The 26,486-nt window shown below is 39.0% G+C and overlaps 1 protein-coding gene and 1 long non-coding RNA gene across 3 annotated transcripts in view; one reads left to right on the top strand and one right to left on the bottom strand.

Annotated features, from left to right (window-relative positions):
- Positions 1 to 1,602, bottom strand: part of LOC128779961 (uncharacterized) — a 41,920-nt gene extending 40,318 nt beyond the window's left edge. The window contains exon 1 of the long non-coding RNA XR_008425987.1: positions 1,526 to 1,602. This is a non-coding gene — a long non-coding RNA (uncharacterized lncRNA). The remainder of the gene's footprint in view (positions 1 to 1,525) is intronic.
- A 113-nt stretch (positions 1,603 to 1,715) lies between these two features.
- Positions 1,716 to 26,486, top strand: part of AMMECR1 (AMMECR nuclear protein 1) — a 148,328-nt gene continuing 123,557 nt past the window's right edge. Inside the window, exon 1 of one of the 2 annotated variants that reach the window (XM_053917121.2) lies at positions 1,716 to 2,544. In XM_053917121.2, coding sequence (XP_053773096.1) covers positions 2,075 to 2,544 — 470 coding nt within the window. In that variant the 5' untranslated portion in view covers positions 1,716 to 2,074. The remainder of the gene's footprint in view (positions 2,545 to 26,486) is intronic. The other variant, XM_024551624.3, reaches the window with a different exon arrangement.

Here is a 26,486-nt window from a genome sequence, read left to right as displayed (position 1 = left end):
TTTTTAGCTTGTGGAACATTTTTTGAAACCAGTCTGCTTTCCCTTCTGCAACATAGACAAAAAAGAATTAATGCTTTTTTTTTTTTTTTTTTTTTTACTCTGCTAGTGCTTGGCAATGAATTGTTATTTGCCTCAAACAGGATAGTTCTGAGTGATGATAAGATTTGAAAGGCCGAGAGCACATATTAGAAACCAGTTAACCCATCCCTTTTGTCTTTAGGGTGCATGTAAGCATTCTAGACAGTTAATCTATTTCATAAAGTCTTTTGAAAAGGAGAATCTTAATCTTACCTTGAAATATATTTTAGTGTTTCTCAATCTTTCCATAAACACTAAGTTCTTATTTTTGTTTAACTTCCGTTCCTCTACTGTAGTTTAATGTCACCATCTTTTATCCATCACTACTAACTTTGCTGTCAAATAACAAGAGGCAGTTTGCACAATGACATGGTTTCTGGATTCACACATGCCCACATTCAAATCCTGGCTCTGTCACTTTCTAGGTGTGTGATGTTTGACAAGTTGCTTCTAAGGTTCAATTTACTCATCTGTAAATGAGCAACTTCAGAGGAGAGTTACCGTGAACATGAAATGAGATGGTATATTATTTTGAAGGACTATGGGATAAGATGAGGCATGGTACTCGGCACCCAACAAGTGCTCCACAAATATTAGCTATTTATCTGATTATGTACCCAAATGAAAAGCATACTTCCTAGATGTAAATGTAAGTATAGTGTAGTGCACATAGTATAGTGCAGAGGCTCAATATTTATTGAATGAATAAACATTTTTTTCCTAAGTGGAGTGAGCAGCCCTCAGCTGTTTACAAGATCCCACATATTTAACTCAAACGTGACTAAATCAATCAATTCTATGATGTCTCCACTTTGTGTATTTTGGCATGGTGTAGAGACAATGCAAATAACTTTCTATCAGATTCATTTCTATGAATTTCAACATTTTATTATTGTCTTAGGTGCTCAGAATGGGACTAACATAATTATACGACTCTTCATCCACCCAAGCTCCGAGAGATTTTAAAAAATGAATACTAAGAACTGTCTAATAATATACCTGAACAAAATCTTTCAACTTGTGACTCATTACACTACCTGCCCTATTTACCTGTAAGATCTGTGCTGACTAAAGACGTATTTCTAATTGCTTTGTTTGAAAGCCAACACACACACACACACCCATAATCCACCCCCACAGGTTCCAGGCACAACTAACATCTTTGAACCAGTGAAGTGTTAGTTAGGACTTAACCTTTTGCTTTTAAACATTTTCACGGATCAAGTTGGGAGAGTTGGGGAACAAGTAATGCATATACAGATTGCATTTTGCCTGTATATTTGTCCATAAGCAAACAGTATTGCTATTTTACCATAATCTCGGAAAACGCCTGGTGCGTGTTTAGGTTGGTATTAAAGCCATCGCCCTGTGGCCATTTCCCCGATACTTTGAACATACTTTATAGGAATGGTCTCAGGTGTGGAGTTCTGAGCACCTGCATACTCACACTCCAGCAGTTCGGCAACCAGCGTGTTTGAGGCCGGTGGCTCAGGTTCCACGTAACTCGGCTCAAGTGTCACTAACACTACGTGCAGCTCCGGTCATCGAGCTGTGCTTTGGGACTTGGATACTTCGGACTTTCTTTTCCCCCGCCCCCCTCCCCCGCCCTCAACTTGTTTCCCTTTTCCTCCTTCCTCTCTGGTAGTGCCCACCTCCTCCCTTCGCTCCCACTCTTCGCTTTTTCCTCGTTTCCTTCTTCCTTTCCATTGGGCTTCCCGTCTTTTATCCTCCGTCGGCCCCAGGGCCGAAGCTACGAATAGGAGGCGCGAAGCCCGCGGGACTGGCCCGAAGGGCAGAGCCGCAGAAGCGTGGGACGCGCGCCAGGCTGGGGTACACGGCGGCCGCCTCGTGGCCGGGCCGCCGGACCGGGAGCGGCGCGCGTGCCTCGCGAGCTCCTGGCGCGCCCCCGACGGCCGGGGCCGCAGCGTGCTCGCCCCCGCCGCCAGCTCGCCTCACTTATGGGTCGGAAACCGTGCGTGGGGGAGACTGTTCCAAGATGGCGGCCGGTTGCTGCGGGGTGAAGAAGCAGAAACTGTCCAGTTCGCCCCCCTCTGGCTCTGGTGGCGGTGGTGGCGCCTCCTCCTCCTCCCACTGCAGCGGAGAGAGCCAGTGTCGAGCTGGGGAGCTGGGACTAGGAGGCGCCGGTACGCGGCTCAACGGGCTGGGAGGTCTGACTGGGGGAGGTAGCGGCAGCGGCTGTACACTCTCTCCCCCCCAGGGCTGCGGCGGCGGCGGGGGGATTCCCCTGTCGCCACCTCCGAGCTGCGGAGTGGGGACCCTACTTTCCACCCCGGCCGCCGCCACCTCTTCCTCGTCCTCCTCGTCGTCCGCCGCCTCGTCCTCATCGCCCAGCTCCCGGAAGATGGTGGTGTCAGCGGAGATGTGCTGCTTTTGCTTCGATGTGCTCTACTGTCACCTGTACGGATACCAGCAGCCCCGGACCCCCCGGTTCACCAACGAGCCCTAGTGAGTACCGCGTCCTCCGCCGCCCTCTCCCCTGCGCTCGGGATGGGACTCGTAGTTGAGGTAAAGTCAAGTCCGCCTCCCCGCCGGCGGCTGCTCCTGCCCTTCTCGCTGCCCCGTCCCAGGAGCCAGTAGACCTAAGTCAGGGCACCCCGCGTTTTCTGCCCTCGGAGGCACGCATCCCACACTGGGAGTAGGGTGCCGCTGCGAGAGGTGGGTCGCTGGCTCCCAGAGGTGTTCGCTTTCTTTTTACAATAACTTTGAGGAGTTCTGACCCTTTCCTTCTCTCTTTCCGCATCCCGCGGCCCCACCGCCTGGGTTTTGAAGATCTGGCTTCCTCAAGGTGTTGACCTCTTCTCACTTCGCTTTTCTTTAGCCCCCGCGAAAGTCCCACCAGTATTCCCGCCTTGCACATAGAGACTTACTTATCCCGTTGCAGGGTGAAAGATAGCAACTATCCAACTTCTGTTAGTGATGGAACTTAGCACCGGAGTTAAGTTTGGGTTTCCTTGTGTCCTGGGAAGGAAGGGGGTTTTGTAAAAACACCTTTCCCCTTGCTACCTATTTTTAGCTGCGAACAGGCCCATTAAAACGTATTTCTAGTGAAGCACACCTCCAGCTCTCTAACGTTTGAGGAGTGAGACCTTTTTTTTTTTTTTCCTTCATTCCACCGTCTGAGTAATAGGTCATTCTGAGAGCTGTCCCCATAGAGCCACTGTCATTTCGTACATTAAGTGTGCATTCGCTTTTGTGTCGATTGCACTTTTAAGAAATCTATGTTGGACTTGACGATTTTAGAAATAGGTGATCGCCACAGTGTGTACGAATTTTTATAGTTTCCTTTAGTTTTGTACTTTTTAGTTATTTTATCCTTCAAGTGTGTGGTTGAAATTGTTTAAAATAGCACTGTTAAGCTGAAAGCCAGGTTAATTCAGATTACTGTCCATTTGGATGTGTGGGAGATGGGGCGGGTTTTTTTACGTGTAAACTGAGTGTAACCTGACTTTTTGAATTAAATGCTAGACAGAATGTAAAGCCCAAGGAAGGGCGGAACGACAAAGAGGGCGATTGTTTTTATTATGAGTACTTAGCATCAACAAGAAAAATAATAGAGAAAAATTTCAGAGAAATTTATACAGAAAAGCATCAACCCTTTTGCTATCTATGACAAGTGTCCCTTGTCCCCATGTCATAAGTACCTAAATCGATGTTTTTTATAACTGCTTCTTTTCACTTTGTGAGATTAGGGATTATACTACAATTTAATAAGTACAAACACTTACGCCTAGACGAAAAATACTAAATTAATATGTAAAGCGGAAATTGCAATAAAGTGTCCTGGAAATTGTAATTTTGTATCACTTGTTTTCTTTGGCTTTGATACTTAAACTGTATTTAATTTTGTATGACTTTTCTGTGTTCTGCGCATTTTCTTCCAGACTTTGTTCATCTTTGGACATTGGTTCATAAGAAATACATGAAATGGCATCCAGACTGACACTGTCAAATCAATTCAATAGCTTTATAAATATCATAGTTTTAATTCTAGGAGCTTAAATGCTAAAGCCACACCTTTACTTTTCGAATTTGTTCTTTGCTTAAGAAGTAAAATTCATTTTGAAAAGACTGCCAGGTGAAAAAAAATTATGAAATATTTATTACCATGAGTCACTTATTTGTGGCTTTTTTGCCTTCTGCTGGGTGTCTATGGTGTGTTAGAGCCAGCCCTGGGATGATACATAGGTTGGTTCTGCAGAGTCATGGGACTGCAAAAATTCATTGCTGTGTAGTTACGAGTTTGGCAAAGGCTGTTTTACTATTCATGCTCCATTGCTCCAAAACATATGAGAACACACTTTCAGGAGGTGCTATTTTCACACATTTTAAAGTGAGTTTGAGTTAACTGAATGACTAACAAGAATTTTAAAAGAAAAGTGAGCTTGACCAGTTCGTACAGAAAATGCTTTTGAAAATGTACTTTAATAGTAGCTCCTTTGAACATGTACTGAGGTATTGTTTCTCTTCTAATACCCCATCCACTGGACTTCTTTTTCATGAAATTAAACAGATAAAATATAACACACTTTTGATTACTGTCGATAAGTTGAAATGGAAGAATAGTAACTATTACATTTAGCTGTCTTTGAATGTGTCATGTATTCTTTGAATGTAGAAAACTAATTTAGAAAAGACACTGAACATAAACAAGGGCAGAATGAAAGTTCTCTTAAGTGGAAAGAGTACTGCATCTTATTTTCATTTATCTTGAAGTCATTTTGGAGATGTACTGTGGGAAATCCATGAAACTTGCTTAAAAGTAGTGTTTGATTTTGGGAGTGAAGTAAGTATAATCACTTGACAGTGCCTTAGTAACCAGCACACATTTTTTTCTCATTTACATACAAGGGGCAAAGTAGGCTTACAGTTGTTCGTATGGAAAACAGTACAATAATTAATAAATAGTAAAAGAATAAATTCTGTGTCTCATGTACTCACAACTTGTAAACCTACTTTTGCTGCACCCTGTAGTTAACAGCATTGTGTGCTCATTAGTTTGGTTTTGTGCTGGGGGCCGTAAGACAAATAGACATCTTGCTTGTTTTCCCCTCAGAGTCACTAGTATCTTGTCATGAGCAGTGGTGTTTCAGGTCCTGTCCTTGTCCAGCAGAAGATGTGCTTTCAACAGTTTGAGATTTTTTCATCGCCTTCCTAGGACCTTACTGTCAAAAGTGTCTGTAACTGGTGAAACCTGCCTTTTGTAGGTGTAGAAGTCCTAGATGCACCAGTTTTCCTTCCACTCTGAAAGGTTACGACAAATTTTCAGTGATCTATCTGTTTCACGTTTGGGGGGTGGGTGGAGATGTCAATATATGAACAGGCTGTATGGAGACAAATTCTTCACCATTGCTGTTTTCTTGGATTGTCCACCTCATGCAGAGAGGTAGCAGTAGTTACAGCTTGGGTGTATGGTAGAAACCTGTTTAATGGAAGACAGGTAACGTTTGTGTATTACTAAATCCTTAGTTTCAGTTGTGCAGTTGTAACAGGCACATTTGCCCACAGAAGTAATGTTCAAGACATGGTAAAAATGTGACTTGAGCTGCACTTAACTATTCCAAGTTATTTCTCCTGGATTTATATGTGGGAAACCAGGTAGCCATGTTATAGGAAACCATTTGCTACTATAAAGGAATCCACTGTGTCTTCCAGGTGTTGAGCCAGTTAAACTGTAGAGCAGTCATTCTCAACCTTGGCCACACTTCGAATCACTGGGGAATTATTAAAAATATGGATGCCTGGGTTCCAACCCCAGAGATTCTGGTTTAATTGGACTTGGATGGGGCCTGGGCATCAGGATTATTAAAAGCTCCCCAGGTAATTTTAATGTGCGGCTGAAGCAGAATACTGGTTGTATTTGACTTAAGTCTGTCTCCAGAGATCTGGATTAATTTGGTCTGGGGTGATGCCTGGGAACCTGTATTTTATGAGCACCTTGGGTAATTTTGTTAAATAGCCAGTTTGGGAAACACTTGCAATATGATCTGCGGAAGACATCACCTGGGGACTTGTTGGAAATGATGGCTCTGAGGCCCCACCTCAGACCTGCTGAGTTAGAATCTGCATCTTAACAAGTTCCCCAGATGATTCTTATGCACATTAAAGTCTGAGGAAGAGTGGTTCTTGAACATACATCATAATCTCCTGTAGTGCTTGTTAAAACACAAATTGCTGGGCCCCATTCCCAGATTTTCTGATTCAGTGGGTCTGGGGTGGGGCAGTGAATTTGCATTTCTAACAAGTTCCCTGGTGATGCTGCTGCTACAGTTCCCAGAACCACAAGTGAGCCCCTCTGGGTTAGAGAGTAGTGGGGACCTGAATACTACTTGAGCCACAATAAGAGAATGGCAGTTTTCAATGCCACTTTCCGGTGTAAAACTTCCTACCTCCATGTCACTGTACTTTACCATCTTCTTTCCAGTTTAGCACCAGGAAGATTGAGTGCTGCCTTGATCATAACAAGAGTATGAAGTTCTTGGGGTGGTTTGAGGAGGTGGGAGAGCGACTCTTGGAAACCTGTAGTGTGATTTTATATACTTTTTCCAGAGATTTTGTTAAGTGCCAAGGGCACATTTTAGGAGTTAAAAACAGCACAGATATGATACCTTACAGTGAGCTGTATTGATTTTAATAAGTAAAGCCCCCTTCTGTTACCATAAGAAAAGCTTTGGTGATTAGCTTACTAAATAAGCTGTTGTGGTAAGATTTTAAAAGCTTTACTTACACTTATGCTTGCTGGATTGCATTGTAAGAATTTCCCCTATTAACAAAGGAATATAAAAGGACCCTGCTAAGGCACTGGGATTATTTAGTTTTATATCTTTAAAGCTGTGTTGCATGTCATGTCCCATGAATTTTAATTTTAATCTTTTTACCACCTTTGAAGTTAATGCAGTTCTACATTTTGTATAGACCAAAGCAAATAAAAAGAGACTTTACTATTAAACATCAATAAGTGTGGTTTTCCATTACAATGAATTATTATTATTTATTTTTATTTTTTTTTACAAGTCTGCTCATGCAGATTTTTAAGACACTGTGATCAGGTGTTTGAACAGTTAACTCTTGCTTGTCTTGGCACAATAGTCCAATTACTGTTTTTTAGCCTGCTTCGGATAAATTACTCTGTGTTAGGGAGGTGAAGCAGGCACTCTGTTTCACTACAACAGTAACTATCCTATTGCACATTAGTAAAAAAAAAAAATGCCTTGATAATGTAGTTCAGGTCAAAGTGATATTAAATCAAGATTTTAAAGCAGGCTATTACATTTCTATTATATATTTTTTGATGAAAACTGACCAGAATTGCTGGAAGGTGTATCTGTCTATTGCAGATGATGGTACTAGGCTATTACAGATTTCCTTATTCATGCTAACATAATGGTCATAATGTCTAGATTTTCTTTAAAAATTGTCTGAAAAATTGAATGTTTGGTATAATATGGGTTGTTTTCAATACTGTTAATTTCCATTGGGAGGCAATCTGGTGTCCTATCTTACTGATAAGAAAGAAAGCAGGCACACTCCCTCACCCTGCCCAGTTATCATTAATTCTGTAAAGACCATCAGTCATTTGAATGAAAGAATGTAGAAATATAAATTAGAAAATTATTTGTATATACATGCATAAAGGTATATGTAGGGCAAGGTATATTTAGTTAAATGGAAAGACTTGATGCTTATTTAACCTTCTCCCCCATATGGCCAAAGGGAGTAATAGTCTTGCCCATAATCTTTCTTGCTTATGAATTGCTTTGTGCTGTGTTCAAGCCCCAGTTAGTGTGTGGCAACTAAGAAGGAATCTCTGTTGGGATCCAAGGGAAAGAAAGACTACTACTAAGAAAGTGAAAAATGCTCTGTTAGCCCATGCATTAGTTGTTTCTCATAACCACACTCTAACATTCGCATTATTGTCTTTAAAACGCTGTACAATTTTTGAAATTATATTTGTGTAAAATACTATCACTTATTACTGTAATGAATTATAATTTTGAAGTCAGTTATGCTTCCCATTTATAGATCGTTGTGATGTTTGAGAATGTATATGTGTGAAACACGAAAACTTGTGCAGTGAGATTAGTCAGAGTTCACCGTTCCAATAGGCATTGTTCTGCTCTCTGGGTGTCACACACGCTTGCCTGTTTTACAGCAGCACAATGACCAGGGCTTTTACATTTAAATTTTCTTAAATGGCCATTTTTTGAACTTGTATAATAATGTCTCTTTTTGATACTGTTCTGAATCAATTAAGCTAAGTAAGGACCAGCAGTAAAAGCCAGGGTCTGCCAAGAATGGACCCTCAGTGTGTAAGCTGTCTTTCCACACAATAATTGGGCAGTTGCTCACAGGACACTGGAGACAGTGTGGGAAGCCAGTGGTTGTGTAGGTGGGAAGAGTAAGTTTCCCAACAGTAAACTTATTTAGAGTTGAGCTTCTATAGTTACCGGGTTGCTAAGAGCAAAACGGAGCCACAAGCTTATGTAGTAAAAAGAAAAGACTCCAAAGGAAAAAGTATAGTGTAATAGTATAGTTGCTTGGGTGGAGCATAATTTTTGTTAGGGCCAACTCTAAGTGGCATCTCTTCTATGAAGTGTGGGTGTGTTTTCTACAGCTCTTAATGTACCATACTTTCAAACTTGCTCAACCTTAAAAAATGTTAGTGTTGAATAGCTGAGTGGAAATTATATGTCACTGGGAGAAAACCTGTTTTTTTTTCCCCCGCATATGCATTATGCTGAATTTCATGGTTGGAAACCAGAGAAATAGAAGAGCTAGTTCTGCCCTCACCGAGCTTACAGTGTTGCTCAAGATATAATAGAAATATCAAAGGCACTTAAAATGCTTACAACACAATATATACACAATTGTAGATGAGTTCAATACATGAAAATATTGTACATAAGCATGGTAATGACAATGGAATAAAGGAGTGGCCAGAAAGAAGGTTTTTGAGAGAGGATAACTTTTGAGCCAAGTTTTTAAATGGCAAGGGCCATTTAAAATTATTGGTGAAGAGTCTATATACCAGTAGATCTTGAAGTCTTACTTGATTGTTCTCAAACCAGTTGCTGTCACCACCACACCCCTTGTCACAGTAATTGGGGATTCCCAGCAGCTGTCTTTAGTCAGCAACTTGCACTCTCAGCATTCTCCGTACCACTCCCCTTGCTCTAGTCTCAAGCTCATAAACTTCAAGGAAAGTAAAACAGCCTGTTTTCTTTGGAACCCTTTGGGAAAGCTGGATAAGAGATACTGGATCTGATTATAGTTTTTGTATTACTAAGAGAACGGTATTTGCAGAAGAGTCCTCTAGAATGTAAGATGGGTTGGAAGGAGAAGAGTCTCAAGGTAAGGGAGATCAGCTAGGCTTAAATATCTGAGGGCAGTAGGAAAACTGGCATTGAAAAAAATGGGGAAGCCACCCAAGGGGCAGATTTTGTGAATATAGGAATGTTACAAAATCAAGATGTGGAAGAAGTTATCAGCATATGTAGGGACTTGTACTCCAGGGCCAGGTTTTGTGTAGGAGTGGAAAGATAGCAGCTCACCTGTTTTTTGGCTTCCATCATTGCCTCTTCTTTTTTTGGCTCTGTGCCTAGCTATTCTTGTGCTCAGAAAAAGTTTGTTCAACAGCTCTGTTGGAATGGCTATGAAATTTGATCACAAATGTAAGAACCCCCTATTCTCAACTGTATCTAATTTGAGAGAAAGGAGAAGACATGTTGGTTTATAGAATTTGGATCAAGTATAAAAATAGCTGAGATAGCTTTTGGATGAGGACCTGAAGTTAGGTGATTGCATGTGAGTAAAGAGACTTTGCAGGAAAAAAGTCTACCAAATTCCCACTGCTAGGGGAAGTGAGAAAGGCTTTGGACAAAATTCAGAGTTTATAAGCCTGAGGAACCAGAAAGATGATGGTGCCACTAAAAAATATGGAGGACATATGGGGCGGTAGATAGGAAGAAACAAATAGTTGGTCAAGTGAAATCAGATTTCTTAATATGTGTATTTCAAGTGTTGGCAGTTAACAAATGTCATTTCTTTTTTAATTAGCAGAACCACAGTGAAGCAACGATCTAGTTTGCCTCTTGGTATATCTCTAGCCCCCTCTCCGCCTCCCCAGTTGTGACTTAGAACTGCTCATATGAGTAGAGCTCAATCATACTTTTTAGCTTTGTATTACTAATAAAGACACCTGACAGAATGTTGGGTTTCCCTAATGTAGGTTTATGCATTTTTCTCAGTCTTTGGGCTTATTAATTTTTAAAGCAGTCAAGAATTCTTATATTTTCTTATGTGTGAATATCATGGCACAGCCTTAAGCAAACTGGAGCCTCATGGAGGACCATATCAGGAACTTGGAATTTCAGATATTGGATTAAAGAAATTTAATGAAGGATTGGAAGTACTGTCTGGTATAGATTCTAGGTCCCATGTCATTGAGCTTAGAAAGTAAGGAATCAAGCTAGATCTGTTTTGCCGCTTTGCTCTACATTGAAGAATGGGTGTTATCAATGGACAGAATCAGCCATATTGCTTTATGATCTTTACCATCTTCACTGGATGGGCAAATGTGAAAAGTTCTGTTGAGTCCAGGCCTACTGATACTAGTTTTTAAAATAAAGTCTGTGATAGTCTTGGTGATTCTTGCCTTTCCCCTATCCCTGTCTCTTTCACTTTACAGATAATCCACTTGGACCCAAAGCCCCATGCAGTGCTGGGGGATTTATAGTGGGCTGTATTATGCAATGTCCTGCTAGAAGATGCTGACCAGATCTCTAGTAATGGAAAATAGTGAGATTGACTCGACAGCCTATACAGCTTGCCTTGCCATTTCATGTAATTTCTGTAAGCATATGACACTCAATTCTAGTAATACCTTTTTCAAAAAAAAAACATTTTATTTATTTACTTTTAGAGTTAGGGGAAGGAAGGGAGAAAGAGAGGGAGAGAAACATCAATGTGCAAGAGACACATTGATCAGTTGCCTCTCGCACGTTCCCAACTGGAGGCTTGGCCTGCGACCCAGGCATCTGCTCCCTAACCATGGGTCGAACTGGTACCCTTTTGGTTTGCAGGCTGGTGCTCAATCCACTGAGCCACACCAGCCAGGGCTCTAGTAACATATCTTATGTTGAGATCTTGGGTTGCTGCAAGGTCGTAGCACCAGATTCTGAGCTTTGCTTTAGGTATTAGTGGATCTTTGATTTATTCTCATAGAATGGAATCTATGAAAAACTGGTCTTGGTGCTGTCATCCTAGAGTTCCCACTGTGTCTGCCTCAAAGAAGTCCTCATGTATGAGTCACATCAGTGTGCTTCTTCTCTGTGACATTAATATTCCTTATGTGGTCAAACAATCACACAGTTGGGTATAGGTGGTTTGGGGTGCAGATAAATTATGTAGCTGGTAAAACTTGGACCTCAGTATGTATGTGTGTATGTGTGTGTGTGTGTGTGTGTGTATCATTGTTGTTAGACAATACCCTTTGTATCCTGATTTTGAACAATGGCGAGATAAGTGTTTAGATGATGGGTTCCTTTTTACATTCTTTTTAAAATATGGTAAGAGGAATATAATGTTGGTGATTTATTCACTAGAGAAGAATCTCATGAAGTCGTCTGGCCTTTTTTCTGTGTTAGAGTATTGCTTTCAGTGTATTTTACGAAGTTCTCCACAATTAGACCAAATAACCAATCAAAGAGAAGCTTACTCTGCTTCTTTCCCATTACAAACAAGAAACTTGCCCCTAGGTTGGCCAGGTACTTGATTTTGGGAATAGCTCTTTGATGTTAGGAGTAGGTGCCCTGCAGTCATTGGTACATTTTTTTTTGTTCAGTTCATGGATCCATGTACCCCACACTCTTATCAATTCAAAAAACCCTTACAAGAACAAATGGGAATGGTACTGCTTCTATTTCTCTGACACTAATAAGGTGATACTTGGTTTGTGGTGTACTTTACTCCACAAACTCCTCTAACCATTTTGTTGTTTGGCAAGTTGATTTCCAAAAATCTACTCTTCCACACTGAAAGCATTGGCTCTGTGGAGAAAGAGTGTCACACAAGGCTGGAGGCAGGAATAGAGAGCACGTGGGAATCAAGGAGGGAGAAAAATGAGATTGTAGCTAAGTGAGGCAAAGCCTGGATTCAGGGCAGAAAAAGGAGACTGAGTGCATGATCTGGAGTAATAATGCTCCAAGAAACATATTTTACATTATACAAACCTAGATAATTCCTCCTTTAGAACCAATGGCCATGTCATTCTTATTAAAAGCATATTCCTATCAGAAACAGATGCACAGCATGAAGTTTAATAAGAGGACTTGCATATGGGTCCCTTGACTGCTTCCAAGAGATCACATTGAAAATTACTCCTAGAGTGTTCTCAGAAAGGGACCTCTAGGTAAGCTTGGGAGCTGTGGAACAAATAGCTTAAGCATACCTGAAATGGGTAAATGTAGCCACTCTTCAGTCATTATCGTTTACATTTTTTTTCTTGATTTAGCTATGAGCATAGTTATAAATCCTCAGGTATTCGGATGTATCTTCTTTTTTAGGCCTGTGCATTTAGGTATTAATAGCTACTTAGATGTATGGACTTCCGTTTATATAGCTTGCTAATAGTTATTTTTCCATAACAAAGATTATGGAATATTAAAGGATAGACCCAGCTATAATTTCTGATTGTAAAATGCAACCACAAGAATGCATCCTGTTGAGCATATGTGTCTGTCTGTACCTTGTCATCCGTGTTTCTTAACAGGACCTACTATGGTTAGTCTGATTTGCAAATTATATTGTCACAGATAAGTGGAGTATCAGCTATTTTTAGTTAATCAATTTCTCTTTAATCAATAGATCAGTGATTTTCAACTGGTATGCCACAAGAATTTTTAAAACATACAATACCTGACTGTTTAGTCAGAGGCACTGACCTCTTTTCCCTTAGATTGTCAAATAAAAAATGACAACAGCCAACACAACAATAGCTGGCTGGTGTGAATGAATCAAAATTATACCTTTGGTACAGTACAGTACTGTTAAGTATAAGCACCCATGTTCAGCTTGTTTTTTAAAGGTACATGATACTGGTGCTACCTAAACCAATTATTGTTTCATAGAAATTTTGGGAATCTTTTAAAAATTACTCTTACAAACATCATCATCTTCATCATCATCATCATCATCATCATCATCATTACTATTTGTGTGTGTGCGCGCCTGTGTGTCAAATCATCTTCCAGAAGATGATTCACACACATGTATTAGAGATGCACAAAGCTCATTTATGGTGGAACTTTGAGGTTTATTTATTTTCTTATTTAGGCTTTGAGGTATTTATTTTTCCAAACTTATTGAAAATTATGCATAAACTGGATTAAATGCATTGGCATCAGAAGTATCCATTAAAAAATGTTTCAAACTTTGTAGCCTCTTAGTATTTACCCTGGAAATTATCATTTACTTTATTAGTGTACTTAATACCAACTACCTGCTTTGAAAAGAACTAATTTTCTAGCTTACCTTTTAGGTTGTCATTTTCATCCCTTGTTCTTTAGAGCTTTCTAATGAATTTTCTAGTAATAATATAAGGAAATGTCTTTGATAGGTAGAGTCTTTACCCTTGTTCACCCACTTCTAAAAGTGGAAGGACCTAGGCATTAAAGGAGAACATGTGTTTTGACAGTAGAACCTGATATTTCTGAGGAAATGTGTTTTCTAGAGATACAGAAAATTGGAAGACACCTTGCCTATTAGGATATTTTAAGTAAGGCCTTTAATTTCATATATCTATGTAAAAACCACTTTAAGTACTTCTTGAAATTGTTTCTTAAAGTACACACACTTGCTTCTAATGAAGAGCTCACATCTAAAAGTAGTAGCAACATTTGTGAAATATTACATATGATCAAGTCATGGGTCTTCAAACTTGTTTGTTTGCCCCGTTGTCTACACAACCAGTATAAGATTCTTTATCATTAGCAGAGGTACAGACATATTACTCCATTGTAATGTATTAATTTGGGTTTTGGAACAGTGTCTATCTTCTTCCATTTTGAGATGATTGCAGTTCTAAAGAGGAAAGTAGAATTTCCACCATGATTATCCCTTTGCTTATAGACATTTAAAAGTGAATATTTGTTTAAGACTCAAGATTTATTTGTCAGCATTATCTTAAGACAGTGTGTTTTACATCAAAACCCGTCTCATTCTAAGCTACTACTGCTCTTCATAGTATGGTAAATTGTAATATTTCCGTTCAACAAGTAACATAGCTGTTGTGGGCCAAACATTGTGCTAGACTCCTTTTAGGGTGTGGGTGAAAGGTCTGAAAAATAGGCATAACACATGCTGCCTGCCCTTAGAAACCTTGCAGTCGTATTAAGGAGACAAGATTCATGAAACAACTGATGATGTCACACTTGATTTAAAGGCCAAAGAGTGATGGAGACAATGAGCTCTGTAAGCATTTGGGTAAAGACTAATGTGGGCTGGAGTTATAGAGGAGGGCTTCATGGACAGAATAGGATTTGGCCTGGTAGACCTTTCATAGATGAATAAAGCATTCTAAACATGGAAACAAAGACACAGAGGTTAACAGGAGCATTATACAGTAGTCAGTGGGTACCAATCAAAGGTAGATTGACTGCTGGGGTGGAGGGGAGAATCCTAGCAAGAAAGGGAACCTGTCAGGAGACTGTTGCTAGATTTCAGACATTGGGAAATGAAGGTCTGCCAGTTGATCATTTTAAACTATTAATAGCCTGTGAATTGCTGAATCGCATATTTCTTGGTAAATTTTCCCTTTTGACAGTTAATTATACCTCAGGAGCTCCTTTAATGTCATGAATGTTGTGAAACCTGGACAAGAGACTGGTAAATAACACAAGCAACACTCTGCTGTATAGACAAAGTGCTTTTATTTGTCAGTAGACATTCAGCATGGCAGATTAACATTGGCTATGTCATCCTTTGCCTGGGTGCCTTCTAAACTCATTGTTTTTCTTCTAAACTTCAGTGTATCAAACATGAATTTGGGGAAATTGAGAAGCTACAAAGATTATGTAATTCAAAAATGAAACTACCCTGCCCTGGCTGGTGTGGCTCAGTGGATTGAGTGTGGGCCTATGAACCAAAGGGTCCTGAATCGATTCCCACTCAGGGCACATGCCTGGGTTATGGGCCAGGTCCACAGTAGAGGGCGCTCAAGAGGCAACCACACAGTGATGTTTCTTTCCCTCTCTTTCTCCTTCCCTTCCTCTCTCTCTAAAAATAAATAAATAAAATCCCCCCCAAAATTAAAAAAAATGAAACTACCCTAATTGCTATAGAATAAATAAATGGCTCTAAACCACTTCTTTCCTTCCAAATTATTGAAAAAATTTTACTCAGATGTTGCAAATGTAACCCACCCTAAGGTGGGTACTGGGAATTATAATGACTGTAGGGGGATAGAATATTAACTGTTGAATGACATCATTTATTAAATTAGCTTAAAATAGTTTAGTCTAATAGGTATGTTCTTTTTTCACCATTTTTGATATATTTTATTGATTATGCTATCACAGTTGTCCCAATTTTTCGCCATTGGCCCTCCTCCACCCAGTACTTCCATTCTCTCTGGCAGTCCCCCCTTAGTTCATGTCCATGTGTCATGCATGTGAGTTCTTTGGCTATTCCATTTCCTCTACTGTTCTTAACATCCTCCTGTCTATTCCCTGCACCTTTTCCCCGATTCTCCCCCTTACCCCTCCCAATTGATAACCCTCCAAATGATCTCCATATTTGTGATTCTGTTTCTGTTCTGCTTGTTTGCTTTGTTTTTTAGATTCAGTTGTTGATAGTTGTGAATTTATTGTCATTTTAATGCTCATAGCTTTGATCTTTTTCTTAAACAAGTTCTTTTAATATTTTATATAATAATGGCTTGGTGATGATGAACTCCTTTAGCTTTAACTTGTCTGGGAAGCACTTTATCTGACCTTCCATTCTAAATGACAGCTTTTCTGGGAAGAGTAATCTTGGTTGTAGGTCCTTGCTTTTCATCACTTTGAATACTTCTTGCCAGTCCCTTCTGCCTGCAAAGTTTCTTTTGAGAAATCAGCTGACAGTCTTATGGGAACTCCTTTGTAGGTAACTATCTACTTTTCTCTTACTGCTTTTAAGATTGTCTCTTTATCTTTAACCTTTGGCATTTTAATTATGATGTGTCTTGGTGTGGTCCTCTTTGCATCCATCTTGTTTGGGACTCTCTGGACTTGTATGTCTAATTGCTTCACCAAATTAGGGAAGTTTTCTTGCATTATTTTTACAAATAAGTTTTCATTTTCTTGCTCTTTCTCGTCTCCATCTGGCACCCCTATAATTTGAATGTTGGTATGTTTGGAGATGTCCCAGGGGCTCCTTAGCATATCCTTGTTTTTTTGGATTCTTTTTTCTTCTTGCTGTTCTGATTGAATGTTTTTTTCTTCCTTAAGTTCCAAATCATTGATTTGATTCTCAGCTTCATCCACTCCATTGTTGCTTGCCTGTAATTTTTTCTTTATGTCACTTAGTGTAACCTTCATTTCTTCCTGGGTATTTTTTAAGCTGTTGAAGTATGCATTGAGTTCCTTGAGTGTCCTAATAACCAGTGTTTTGAGCTCTGTATCTGATAGATTGCTTATCTCCATTTTGTTTAGTTCTTTTTCTGGAGATTTGTTCTATTCTTTCATTTGGGCTATATTTCTTTGTCTCCTCATTTTGGCAGCCTCCCTGTGTTTGTTTCTAGGTATTAGGTAGAGATGCTTTGACTCCCTGTCTTAGTAGCATGGCCTATTGTAGAAAAACGCATTGGTTAGTTGGATGGGGCTGAGCCTTAGGTAATTGCCAGGCTGGGGCAACCTGTGTGAACCAGGTTGCTGGAGTCTCAGATATGGTGTTGAAGCTCTGTGGTTCTATGTGGGGGAGGTCTCAGGAGAGGGACAATGCTGCTGCCTGGCCTCTGGAGTTTTGTCTGGGAGGAAGATGTGCCCTGGCACTTGCTATGATGCCAGATACTTCAATTTCTCCCTGTATACCAATGGTGCCCTTCCAGCTGCTTCCCTGGTGCTGAGGCCCAGAGGGAGTGAGTCTGTGTAATTCCTAAGACTGTTGTGGGCCCTATAAGATGAGATGCCTGATGATCCCACAGTTTCTTCTGCTGCCCCAAACCCTACTGGTTTTTACAGACAGAAGTTATGGGGACTTATCTTCCTAGCACTGGAACCCTGGGCTTGGTGGTCTGGGTGGCGCTGGGATTTCTTACTCCTGAGGCATCCCTTCCCATTTTTATTTAGTACACATGGGTGTGGGACCATCCATTTTGGTTTCTGCCACTCCTAGCCTCCTGGATGAATGTGACTTCTTTAATTCCTTGTTTGTTGGACTTCCACACACCTTGATTTTCTGATGATTGTGGGTGGTAGTCGTTTTGTAATTTAGCTGTAATTTTTGCTATGGTCATGTGAGGAGACGAGCTGTGTTTACCTGTGCCTCCGTCTTGACTGGAAGTTTTCCAATTTCTGGGTGTGTTCATAACATGCCTTATTCAAGAATGCTACAACTCTAATATAAACTGTAGAAGCAGAATAAAGATTTTATAACATTATTTAGAATCAGAATTCTAAAATAATTTCCTGAATTACAATAGAACTACATATTTTTATTTTATGTTGAGCAACTATTACCCTTTAAGCAAAATTCTCAGTCTTTTGTTGATGATTTGGCTTTAATTATATTAAGGTATAAGTTTAGAACCCAAACTTCTTTATAATCACTGTAAATTTTTTTTCCGAGATAGAAAAAAATTCTTTAGCTCAAAGAAATGAAGAGGGAATAATAAACTAGAAGAGTAAGCCTGTGAACTAATGCTGAGTGATGTGTTCCTTGCTTATTTGGAGGCTGAATTTTCGTTTTTTGAAATTAAATGTATTGGGGTGATATTGGTTAATAAGATATATAAGTTTCAAGTGTACATTTCTATGATATGTCATCTGTATATTGCACTGTGTGCCCACCATCCAAAGACAAATCATCTTCCATCACTATGTATTTGACCCACTTTACCCTTTACTATCCCCCACCCCCTTCCCTCTGGTAACCACCATACTGTTGTCTGTGTCTATACATTTTTGTCTGTTTTTCTTTCTTGTTCATTTGTTGCTTTCTGTTTTATATTCCACATGTGAGTGAAATCATGTGGTTCTTAACTTTTTTGTCTGACTTATTTTGCTTAGCATGTTATTCCCAAGGTCCATCCATGTGGTTGCAAATGGCAGTATTTCATCTCTTCTTATGGCTGAGTAATAGCCATATATATGTGGCTATTACATATAGCTATATAATGTAATTATATATGCACATATATACACTATATGTGTATATATATAATTATATATGTATATAATTACATATATACATATGCATATATATGCATATGTATATAATTACATTATATGGCTTTTACATATATGTAATGGAATTACATATATAATTCCATTATATATACACAGCACATCTTCTTTATCCAGTTCTCTATTGAAGGATACTTTGGTTGTTTCCATGTCTTGGACACCTTGAATAATGTTGCCATGAACACAGGGGTACATATATCTTTGTGAATAAATACTTTTAATTTTAGGGAGTAGATACCCAAAAGACGGTTTCCTGGGTTATATGGTAACTCTATTATTAATTTTTTTGGAACTTCCACACTATTCTTCCCTAGCAACTGTACCAGTTTACATTCCCAGCAGCAGTGAATGAGGGTTCCTTTGTGATCACTGTAAATTTCAATTTTATTTTAGTAACTCTCTTCTTTCATTTTCCAGAGCATTTCAAGAAGGGAATTATTTCTCACCTATGAGGCTGATCTCTGACAGGTTCTAGCCACATAATCATGAAACTTGTGCCAGTGCACTCAGGAAGAAAAAAACAGCTCTAGCATGATGCTCATCAATAGTGTTCTCTCTGTAGTCAGATTTTGTTTATAAGTAAATGAGGACTCCCTCATATCATAGCTTTGAATTATGAATAATCTGCGACATGATGAAATGCCAGATGTTAAAGAAAATAGTGGTAATGAAGTATTTTTGAATCAATTTTTTTCAAGTAGTATAATGGATTTCGACCTATGAAGATGATTGTAGACCCCTGTCTCATAATTGGGTAGGAGGCCAAATGGAATCCAGTGGTTCTTAGACCATACAAAGGTCCCTGATTGCTCTAAATATACTTAAAATCTTTATGAACAAATGCGAATGTCATCATTAGAGTACAGAGAGATGATTTTGCTTATACATGGTCGAACCGTTTAGAGACCAGTTTAATTTTCACAGGCTTCAAACAATAGGCATTTTTTAAATTAACTTATTTATTTTTATTCAGTTACAATTGTCTGCATTTTCTCCCCATCTCTCCCCCCCCACCCCAGCCAGTCCCACCTCCCCCACCTCTACCCTCCCCCTTGATTTTGTCCTTGTGTCTTTTATAGTAGCTCCTATAGACCCCTCTCCCCACTATCCCCTCCCCACTCCCCACTGGCTATTGTTACAGTAGGCATTTTAAACAGGCAGTGAACTCTATAGTGTGGAACACAATCAAGTAAAAGAAAAGTCAATGCTTTTTCCGGTTTAGCTGAGTCAAGAGAACAAGCAAATCCCATGTTAAAGTGAAAAAAAAAAAAAATGGGTGTGGGTCCAAAGGGTCTTGGTTCCCATCTCCGTTGGGCTGCTCTTAGAAACTTTGCTGTGTTTATTTCAGTTCAGTCTAGAGAAATTTAGTTTTTACAGAAGTTTAAGTCCTGAAGGTTTCTTTCACTTTCATGAAGTTATAATTATTCACCATCCTATAATAACCATTCATTAACCCTTTACTAACTTAACTAATTTGCACCAGCCCAGCAGGGCTACTTTTGCTTTCCTGTTCTCAGTATTGTATTGTTTTGAATACTTTTGACTCCCATTCTTTCTCACTCCAGAATTGAAGTATGAAACTAGAAAGGTGCTTCTCTTCCTCTTCATCAATATAATTTGTTTCTGGATCTTTGTCATTTTTGAGAGCAGCAGTCTTGAGTATTTGAAGGATTGGTAGCAACTGCGTTACAGAATTTTTACCCCTTAATTTTTAACAGTGTTTGCCTACTTGCATTATCTAGAAAATTATTTACTGGTACCTCTACTTTTCCAATTTGGGGAAGTGGTGGAGTGACGAAGGCAGAGAGGTTGTAAATTTATGACTTCCAGGTTTTTTCAAACAATGGATTTGAACGTCTAAAGGAATGTATAAACACTGTTTAACTGGCTTGATTTTGAGTTCAGGGCAGTGCTAGATCTCAAAGGTTTTTAAAAGTTTTTCAAAGGAGGTTTTAAAGCAGAAAATGAGTGGGTTACTCCATTGTGTTCCTTCCAGTGCTTTACCTGGAACTGGGTATCTTTTCCTCTATGTGTATAACGGACACCATAAGATCCTTGTGGATTTGATATTATTTGTTATTTGGGGACCGACCTGGCTATATGTAACTATATGCAGGAAGGTAAAAACATTTTTTTATGGTTCTCAAGGAGGTATGGTATAAGCTTTAATTGCCTGTTCATCATTTACTGTATGATTCCATTCCTGTAGGGGATTGGGGTGCTTGGAAAGCTGTTGGTACTATTTTTTAATTCTTTTTGTACTGTTTTGTTTTAAACTATAGGTTCCCATATGCATAAATACCGTATTTTTCGGACTATAAGATGCATCCCCCCAAATTTGGGAGGAAAATGTGGGTGCGTCTTATAGTCCGAATGTAGCTTACCTGGCTCTGAGTGGGGGGTTATTTATGTTATTAAATATTGTACCAAATTCTATATAATGAAGATTTTTGAAGGAAAAACATAAAAGTACAACCAGAAATAGGCAGGAGAAAAGGAAAGATCCTACTATTTCTAGATATTACTATAGAAAAATTAAAGCACATGAATTAATGGGGGTATACTCTGGAGAAATAGCCTTCATTTTGATGATTCAAAGATCAGAGTCTGATTTTTGACACAAAGGAACAATCTAGAAACTTTTCAAAAGAAAACCAAGTGCCCTGGCCAGATGTCTCAGCTGGATGGAGCACTGTCCCCATGTGCTGGGGTTACTGGTTCGGTCCCTGGTCGGTGCGCATTGCACGAGTCAACCAGTGAATGCTTGAGTGGATGGAACAACAAGTCCATGTTTCGCTCATTCTCTCACTCCCTTCCTCTCTTTCTCTAAAATCAATACATAAAAAAAAGAAAAAGAACAAAAAGAAAACCTAGTTAATTTGATAGATTGTTATCTATCTCAAGTCCCATTATGTATTCAAGTGACCTACAGAAGTTGAATATAATAAAAATATGTATTTGGTTAAATAATAAATAAATAAATATTTTGCCACATTTTTGCTTTAAAAATTTTTTTTCCTATTTTCCTCCTGTAAAACCTAAGTGTGTCTTATGGTTCAAAAAATATTATTAATGTTTTTTCCTTTCCTGATATTTCTACAGTCAGGGGTTTTTAATTATTTAAGAATAGATTTTAGGAGTTCAGCAAACACACTGAATATTTTAGATTTGGTGAACAAAAGGAATGCCTTTATTTGTTTATATGGAAATTCTTAATATATCTGTTCTCACATTAATATAATTTAGATGAAGAAAAACAGATCTCAAGAAGCCTTACCCAGGGGATTATAAATTATCCAGAAAGCACAAATAATATTTTAGCATGTAATTCCCTCATAAAATGTCTTATGGCAGACTTGTTTATATCATCGATCTGAGTGAAAGCTGAATTCAACACTTTAATCTTTAACTTATCCAAAATTAATATATTCTGACTAAGAACCAACACTGCTTTATGACTCTCAAGTAATTTCCTTACATTAATTACCAGCAGTAGAAATTTGCTTTATTTGAGAGGAGGGTCATTTTTTGAAACAATTTTATCACTTCCTGAGTTCTTGCGTAGTTTACAATGTAAGCAAAACATCCAAATATAGTTGATGTTAGGATAGACTTGCTAATAACTTAGCAACTCCTTCACACATACTAGCCTTTACACAAGATTCAAATTCTTCAAATAAATGTCTCAGCAGAATGAATGATTTAATCATGACTAATGGTTACTCATAAATTCCTGAAATTGCAGGTTTTAAACCCATGAATTCTAAAGATACACAGTAGTGAAAACTTACCGTGGTATATACTTTATTGTATGCTCATGCTGGGTTTTAAAAATATGTATGGAATAGAACAGTGAAACTCTGAATGAATAATAGTATAAATATCAGTGAGATTATTAGTGTTGATTTTTATGAGCAATTTCCTGCAAATTAAGGATCTACTCATTTCACTTATTTTTTTAAAGGTTTTTTTATATTTATCTTAGAGAGAGGGGAAGGGAGGAAGACACAGAAGGAGAGAAACATCATGTGTGAGAGAAACATTGATCGATTGCCTCTCACATGCACCCCAACTGGAGACCTGGCCCACAACTCAGGCACATGCCCTGACCAGGAATCAAACCAGCAACACTTTGCCTTGCGGGACAATGCTTAACCCAACTGAGCCACACTGGTCAGGGCAGCATCTGCTTATTTTAAATTGGTTTTCTCAGAAAAAATCACAATGACTTTGTAATCAGTCTTAACAGTGTTTTAAACATTAAGTCAGTGATTCTCATCATTTTTCTTCCTGCAACATGACACTGTGCCCTGCCGAATGACCTCCAAACTCAGGGAATTCTAGGTGCTACTTTAAGAGGAGCGTGGCAGTTATGTGGAAAGCTTTATGTGTTCATTACCCCCACCCCTGCCGGTTACCCTCTCTCTCACATACCTGCACAAAGGTATAAGCAGGATGCTTTCATATCATACCTACAGCTCAACTCATTCAGGAGCCCCAGAACTCTCCAAATGAATAATATGTTTGAAATCTCCTAATTTAGCATTAGAATAATGTCAGACATTTTCATAATTTGTAATTTGGTTTGGCAGCATTATAATGAATGATCAATTATGTGTGATAAAATAGTAAGTATTCTATTAAAATGGTTTTTTTAGTGTCCATGATTCTTTATTAAAGTCAAGACTTAGAGCTTATAATCACCATCTTCCTCATTTCATCTAAGAAATACACTTGAACCTTTCCTTGGTAACCTTTTATCTGTTATGACTATAGGCATTGAACAGGATGCTGTGCCTTCAGTCCCATCGTGACTCGGATAAGTCATATTCTCTCATGTTCTTTTCTTTAAAATTAAAATATGTGAATATTTAAAATGAAGCAATATTTTAAAAAATACTTGAAATGCAGCTAAATGTTGATAACAATAAATGCTTTTATAAATTGAATCTCTTCTCAGAAAACACATTTATTGTAGTCATCAAAGGTACAATGGAATGTAAATTTATGCTGATCGTATTTTGTCTTTTCTAATTTCATGAATACTTCAACCTAGCAATTTATGTGTAAATATCACCGGGGATCATATGCATTTTGCCAAGCAATTTTAAGAGCTGAAGTTTACATTTCTTTTAGAAGACACTAATTCCAGAATGATTTTCAAACACACAGTAGGAATTTCCAGATTATTGGAGTAAGGACATCAGAAAATGTACTCCTCTATAAAAGCAACATGAACACAGAAACATTTTTAAAACCAACTTTGTCAGAATTCTGGAAATTAGCTAAAGACTTTCAACAACTGAAGAGCATTTATTTGTTAAAAACAGCTGATTTTCCCCAGAAATAAACCCAAGTCTTTGTGGTCAATTACTATGTGACAACGGGAGCAGAAGCATAAAATGGAGTAAAAAAGCCTCTTTAACAAAAGGTGTTGGAAGATTGGACAGCTACATGCAAAAATAATGAAACTCAACCGCCAACTTGTACCATACCCAAAAATAAAATCAAAGTGGATAAAACATTTAAATATAAGTCACGACACCATGAAAGTCCTACAGGAGAACATAGGCAGGAAAATCTCAGATATTCCACACACCAGTATTTTCAAACACATCCCCTAGAGCAAGGGACATAAAGGAAAGAATAAACAAATGGGACTTCATCAAAATAAAAAGCTTCTGCAACAGCTAAGGAAAACATCAGCAAAATGGAAAGGGAGCCAACCATATGGGAAAATATATTTGCCAGTGATACCTTGGAGATGGTTCTGATCTCCAAAATACATAAAGAACTCACATGACTCCACTCCAGGAAGACAAACAACCCAATTAAAAAATGGGCAATGGAACTGAACAGACACTTCTCCAAGGAGGACATACAGAGGGCCCAGAGACATGAAAAGGTGCTCAACATCAGTAGCCATCAGAGAGATGCAAATTAAAACCACAATGAGATACCAGTCAGAATGGCCATCATAACCAAATCAACAAACAACAAGTTGCTGGTCAGGTTATGGAGAAAAGGGAACCCTACTGCACTGTTGGTGGGAATGCAGACTGGTGCAACCACTGTGGAAAACAGTATGGAATTTCCTTAGAAAACTAAAAATGGAACTGCCTTTTGATCTAGTGATCCCACTGCTGGGATTATACCTTAAGAATCCTGAAACACCAATGCAAAAGAACCTATGTACCCCAATGTTCATAGCAGCACAATATACAATAGCCAAGTGCTGGGAGTAACCTACGTGATCATCAGTAAATGAGTGGATCCAAAAACTGTGGTACACATCTCACACCAGAGTGGCCAACATAAACAAATCAACAAACAAATGTTGGAGAGGATGCGGAGAAAAGGGAACCCTAGTGCACTGTTGGTGGGAATGCAGACTGGTGCGGCCACTGTGGAAAACAGTATGAAATTTCCTCACAAAACTGAAAATGGAACTGCCCTTTGACCCAGCAATTCCGCTACTGGGATTATACCCTAAGAACCCTGAAACACCAATCCAAAAGAACCTATGCACCCCAATGTTCATAGCAGCACAATTTACAATAGCCAAGTACGGAACCAACCTAAGTGCCCATCAGCAAATGAGTGGATCCAAAAACTATGGTACATTTACACAATGGAATTCTATGCAGCAGAGAGAAAGAAAGAGCTTATACCCTTTGCAAGGGCATGGATGGAACTGGAGAGCATTATGCTAAGTGAAATAAGCCAGGCGGTGAGGGACAAATACCATATGATCTCACCTTTAACTGGAACATAATCAACAAAATAAAAAAGCAAACAAAATATAACCAGAGACATTGAAATTAAGAACACTGTAACAATAGCCCGGGGGCAGTGGGGAGGGGATAGTGGGGAGAGGGGTTTACAGGAGCTACTATAAAGGACACAAGGACAAAATCAAGGGGTAGGGTAGAGGTGGGACTGGCTTGGGTGGGGTGGAGGGATGGGGAGAAAATGCAGACAATTGTAACTGAATAAAAATAAATTATTTTTTTTAAATTCCATATTTAAAACGAAAACAAAAACTGTGGTACATTTAGACAATGGAATACTATGTAGCAGAAAGAAAGAAGGAGCTCCTACCGTTTGTGACAGCATAGATGGAACTGGAGAGCATTATGCTAAGTGAAAGAAGCCAGGTGGTGAGGGACAAATACCATATGATCTCGCCTATAAGTGGAACCTAATCAACAAAACCAACAAGCAATCAAAATACAACCGGAAACATCGAAATTAAGAACTAACTGACAGTAACAGAGGGGAGAGAGATAATGGGGGATAGATAATAGGGGCACGGCCATCAAAGAACATGTATAAAGGACACATGGACAAAGCCAAAGGGGGTAGATTCAAGGGTGGGAGGTGGGGATGGTTGGGACAGTGGAAGTGATGGGGTGAAAATGGAGATAACTACTTGAACAATAAAAAAGCAGCTGATTTTTTATGAGAGTGACTTTTTTTTTTTTAGTTTGCCCCAATTCTATCTCCCTTTCCCTAGCTCCACAAGGAAAGCAGCAACCTTGCACCCACAGTAACTATGGTAAGCAGCAGCGACAGGAGGGATCCAGCTTCCCAAATATCCCTATCCTCAGAGAATTCTCAGGATTTATACAGCCTGGTAGCTGCCTAGAAGGGCCCCATTCACAGGTTTGCCTTTATTTGACCTGGCTTATTATTACTCAATGGAAAAGCCTTATCTTGAGGGCATTTGTTCAAAATAGTCAGGGGCAATTTAACATTGCATCTGCCTGAGGTGGTGATACAGATACTAGAAGAATCGAAGAAGAGGCTGGCCAAAAAACTTAAAAGGACAATATGAGAATTAGATAGGGGGCTTTAAAACGCTCCAAGATATTCTTGGGTATCTAAAAGGCCGTATGCTTGTGCAGAGCTGTGTGCATGCCCAGGAAAGACTTGACAAGGCCCTACTGG

Source organism: Desmodus rotundus, chromosome X (assembly GCF_022682495.2).
Source record: "Desmodus rotundus isolate HL8 chromosome X, HLdesRot8A.1, whole genome shotgun sequence".
Classification (NCBI taxonomy): domain Eukaryota; kingdom Metazoa; phylum Chordata; class Mammalia; order Chiroptera; family Phyllostomidae; genus Desmodus; species Desmodus rotundus.
Note: the sequence above shows the minus strand (reverse complement) of the source record. Positions and strands in the feature narration are given on the sequence as shown.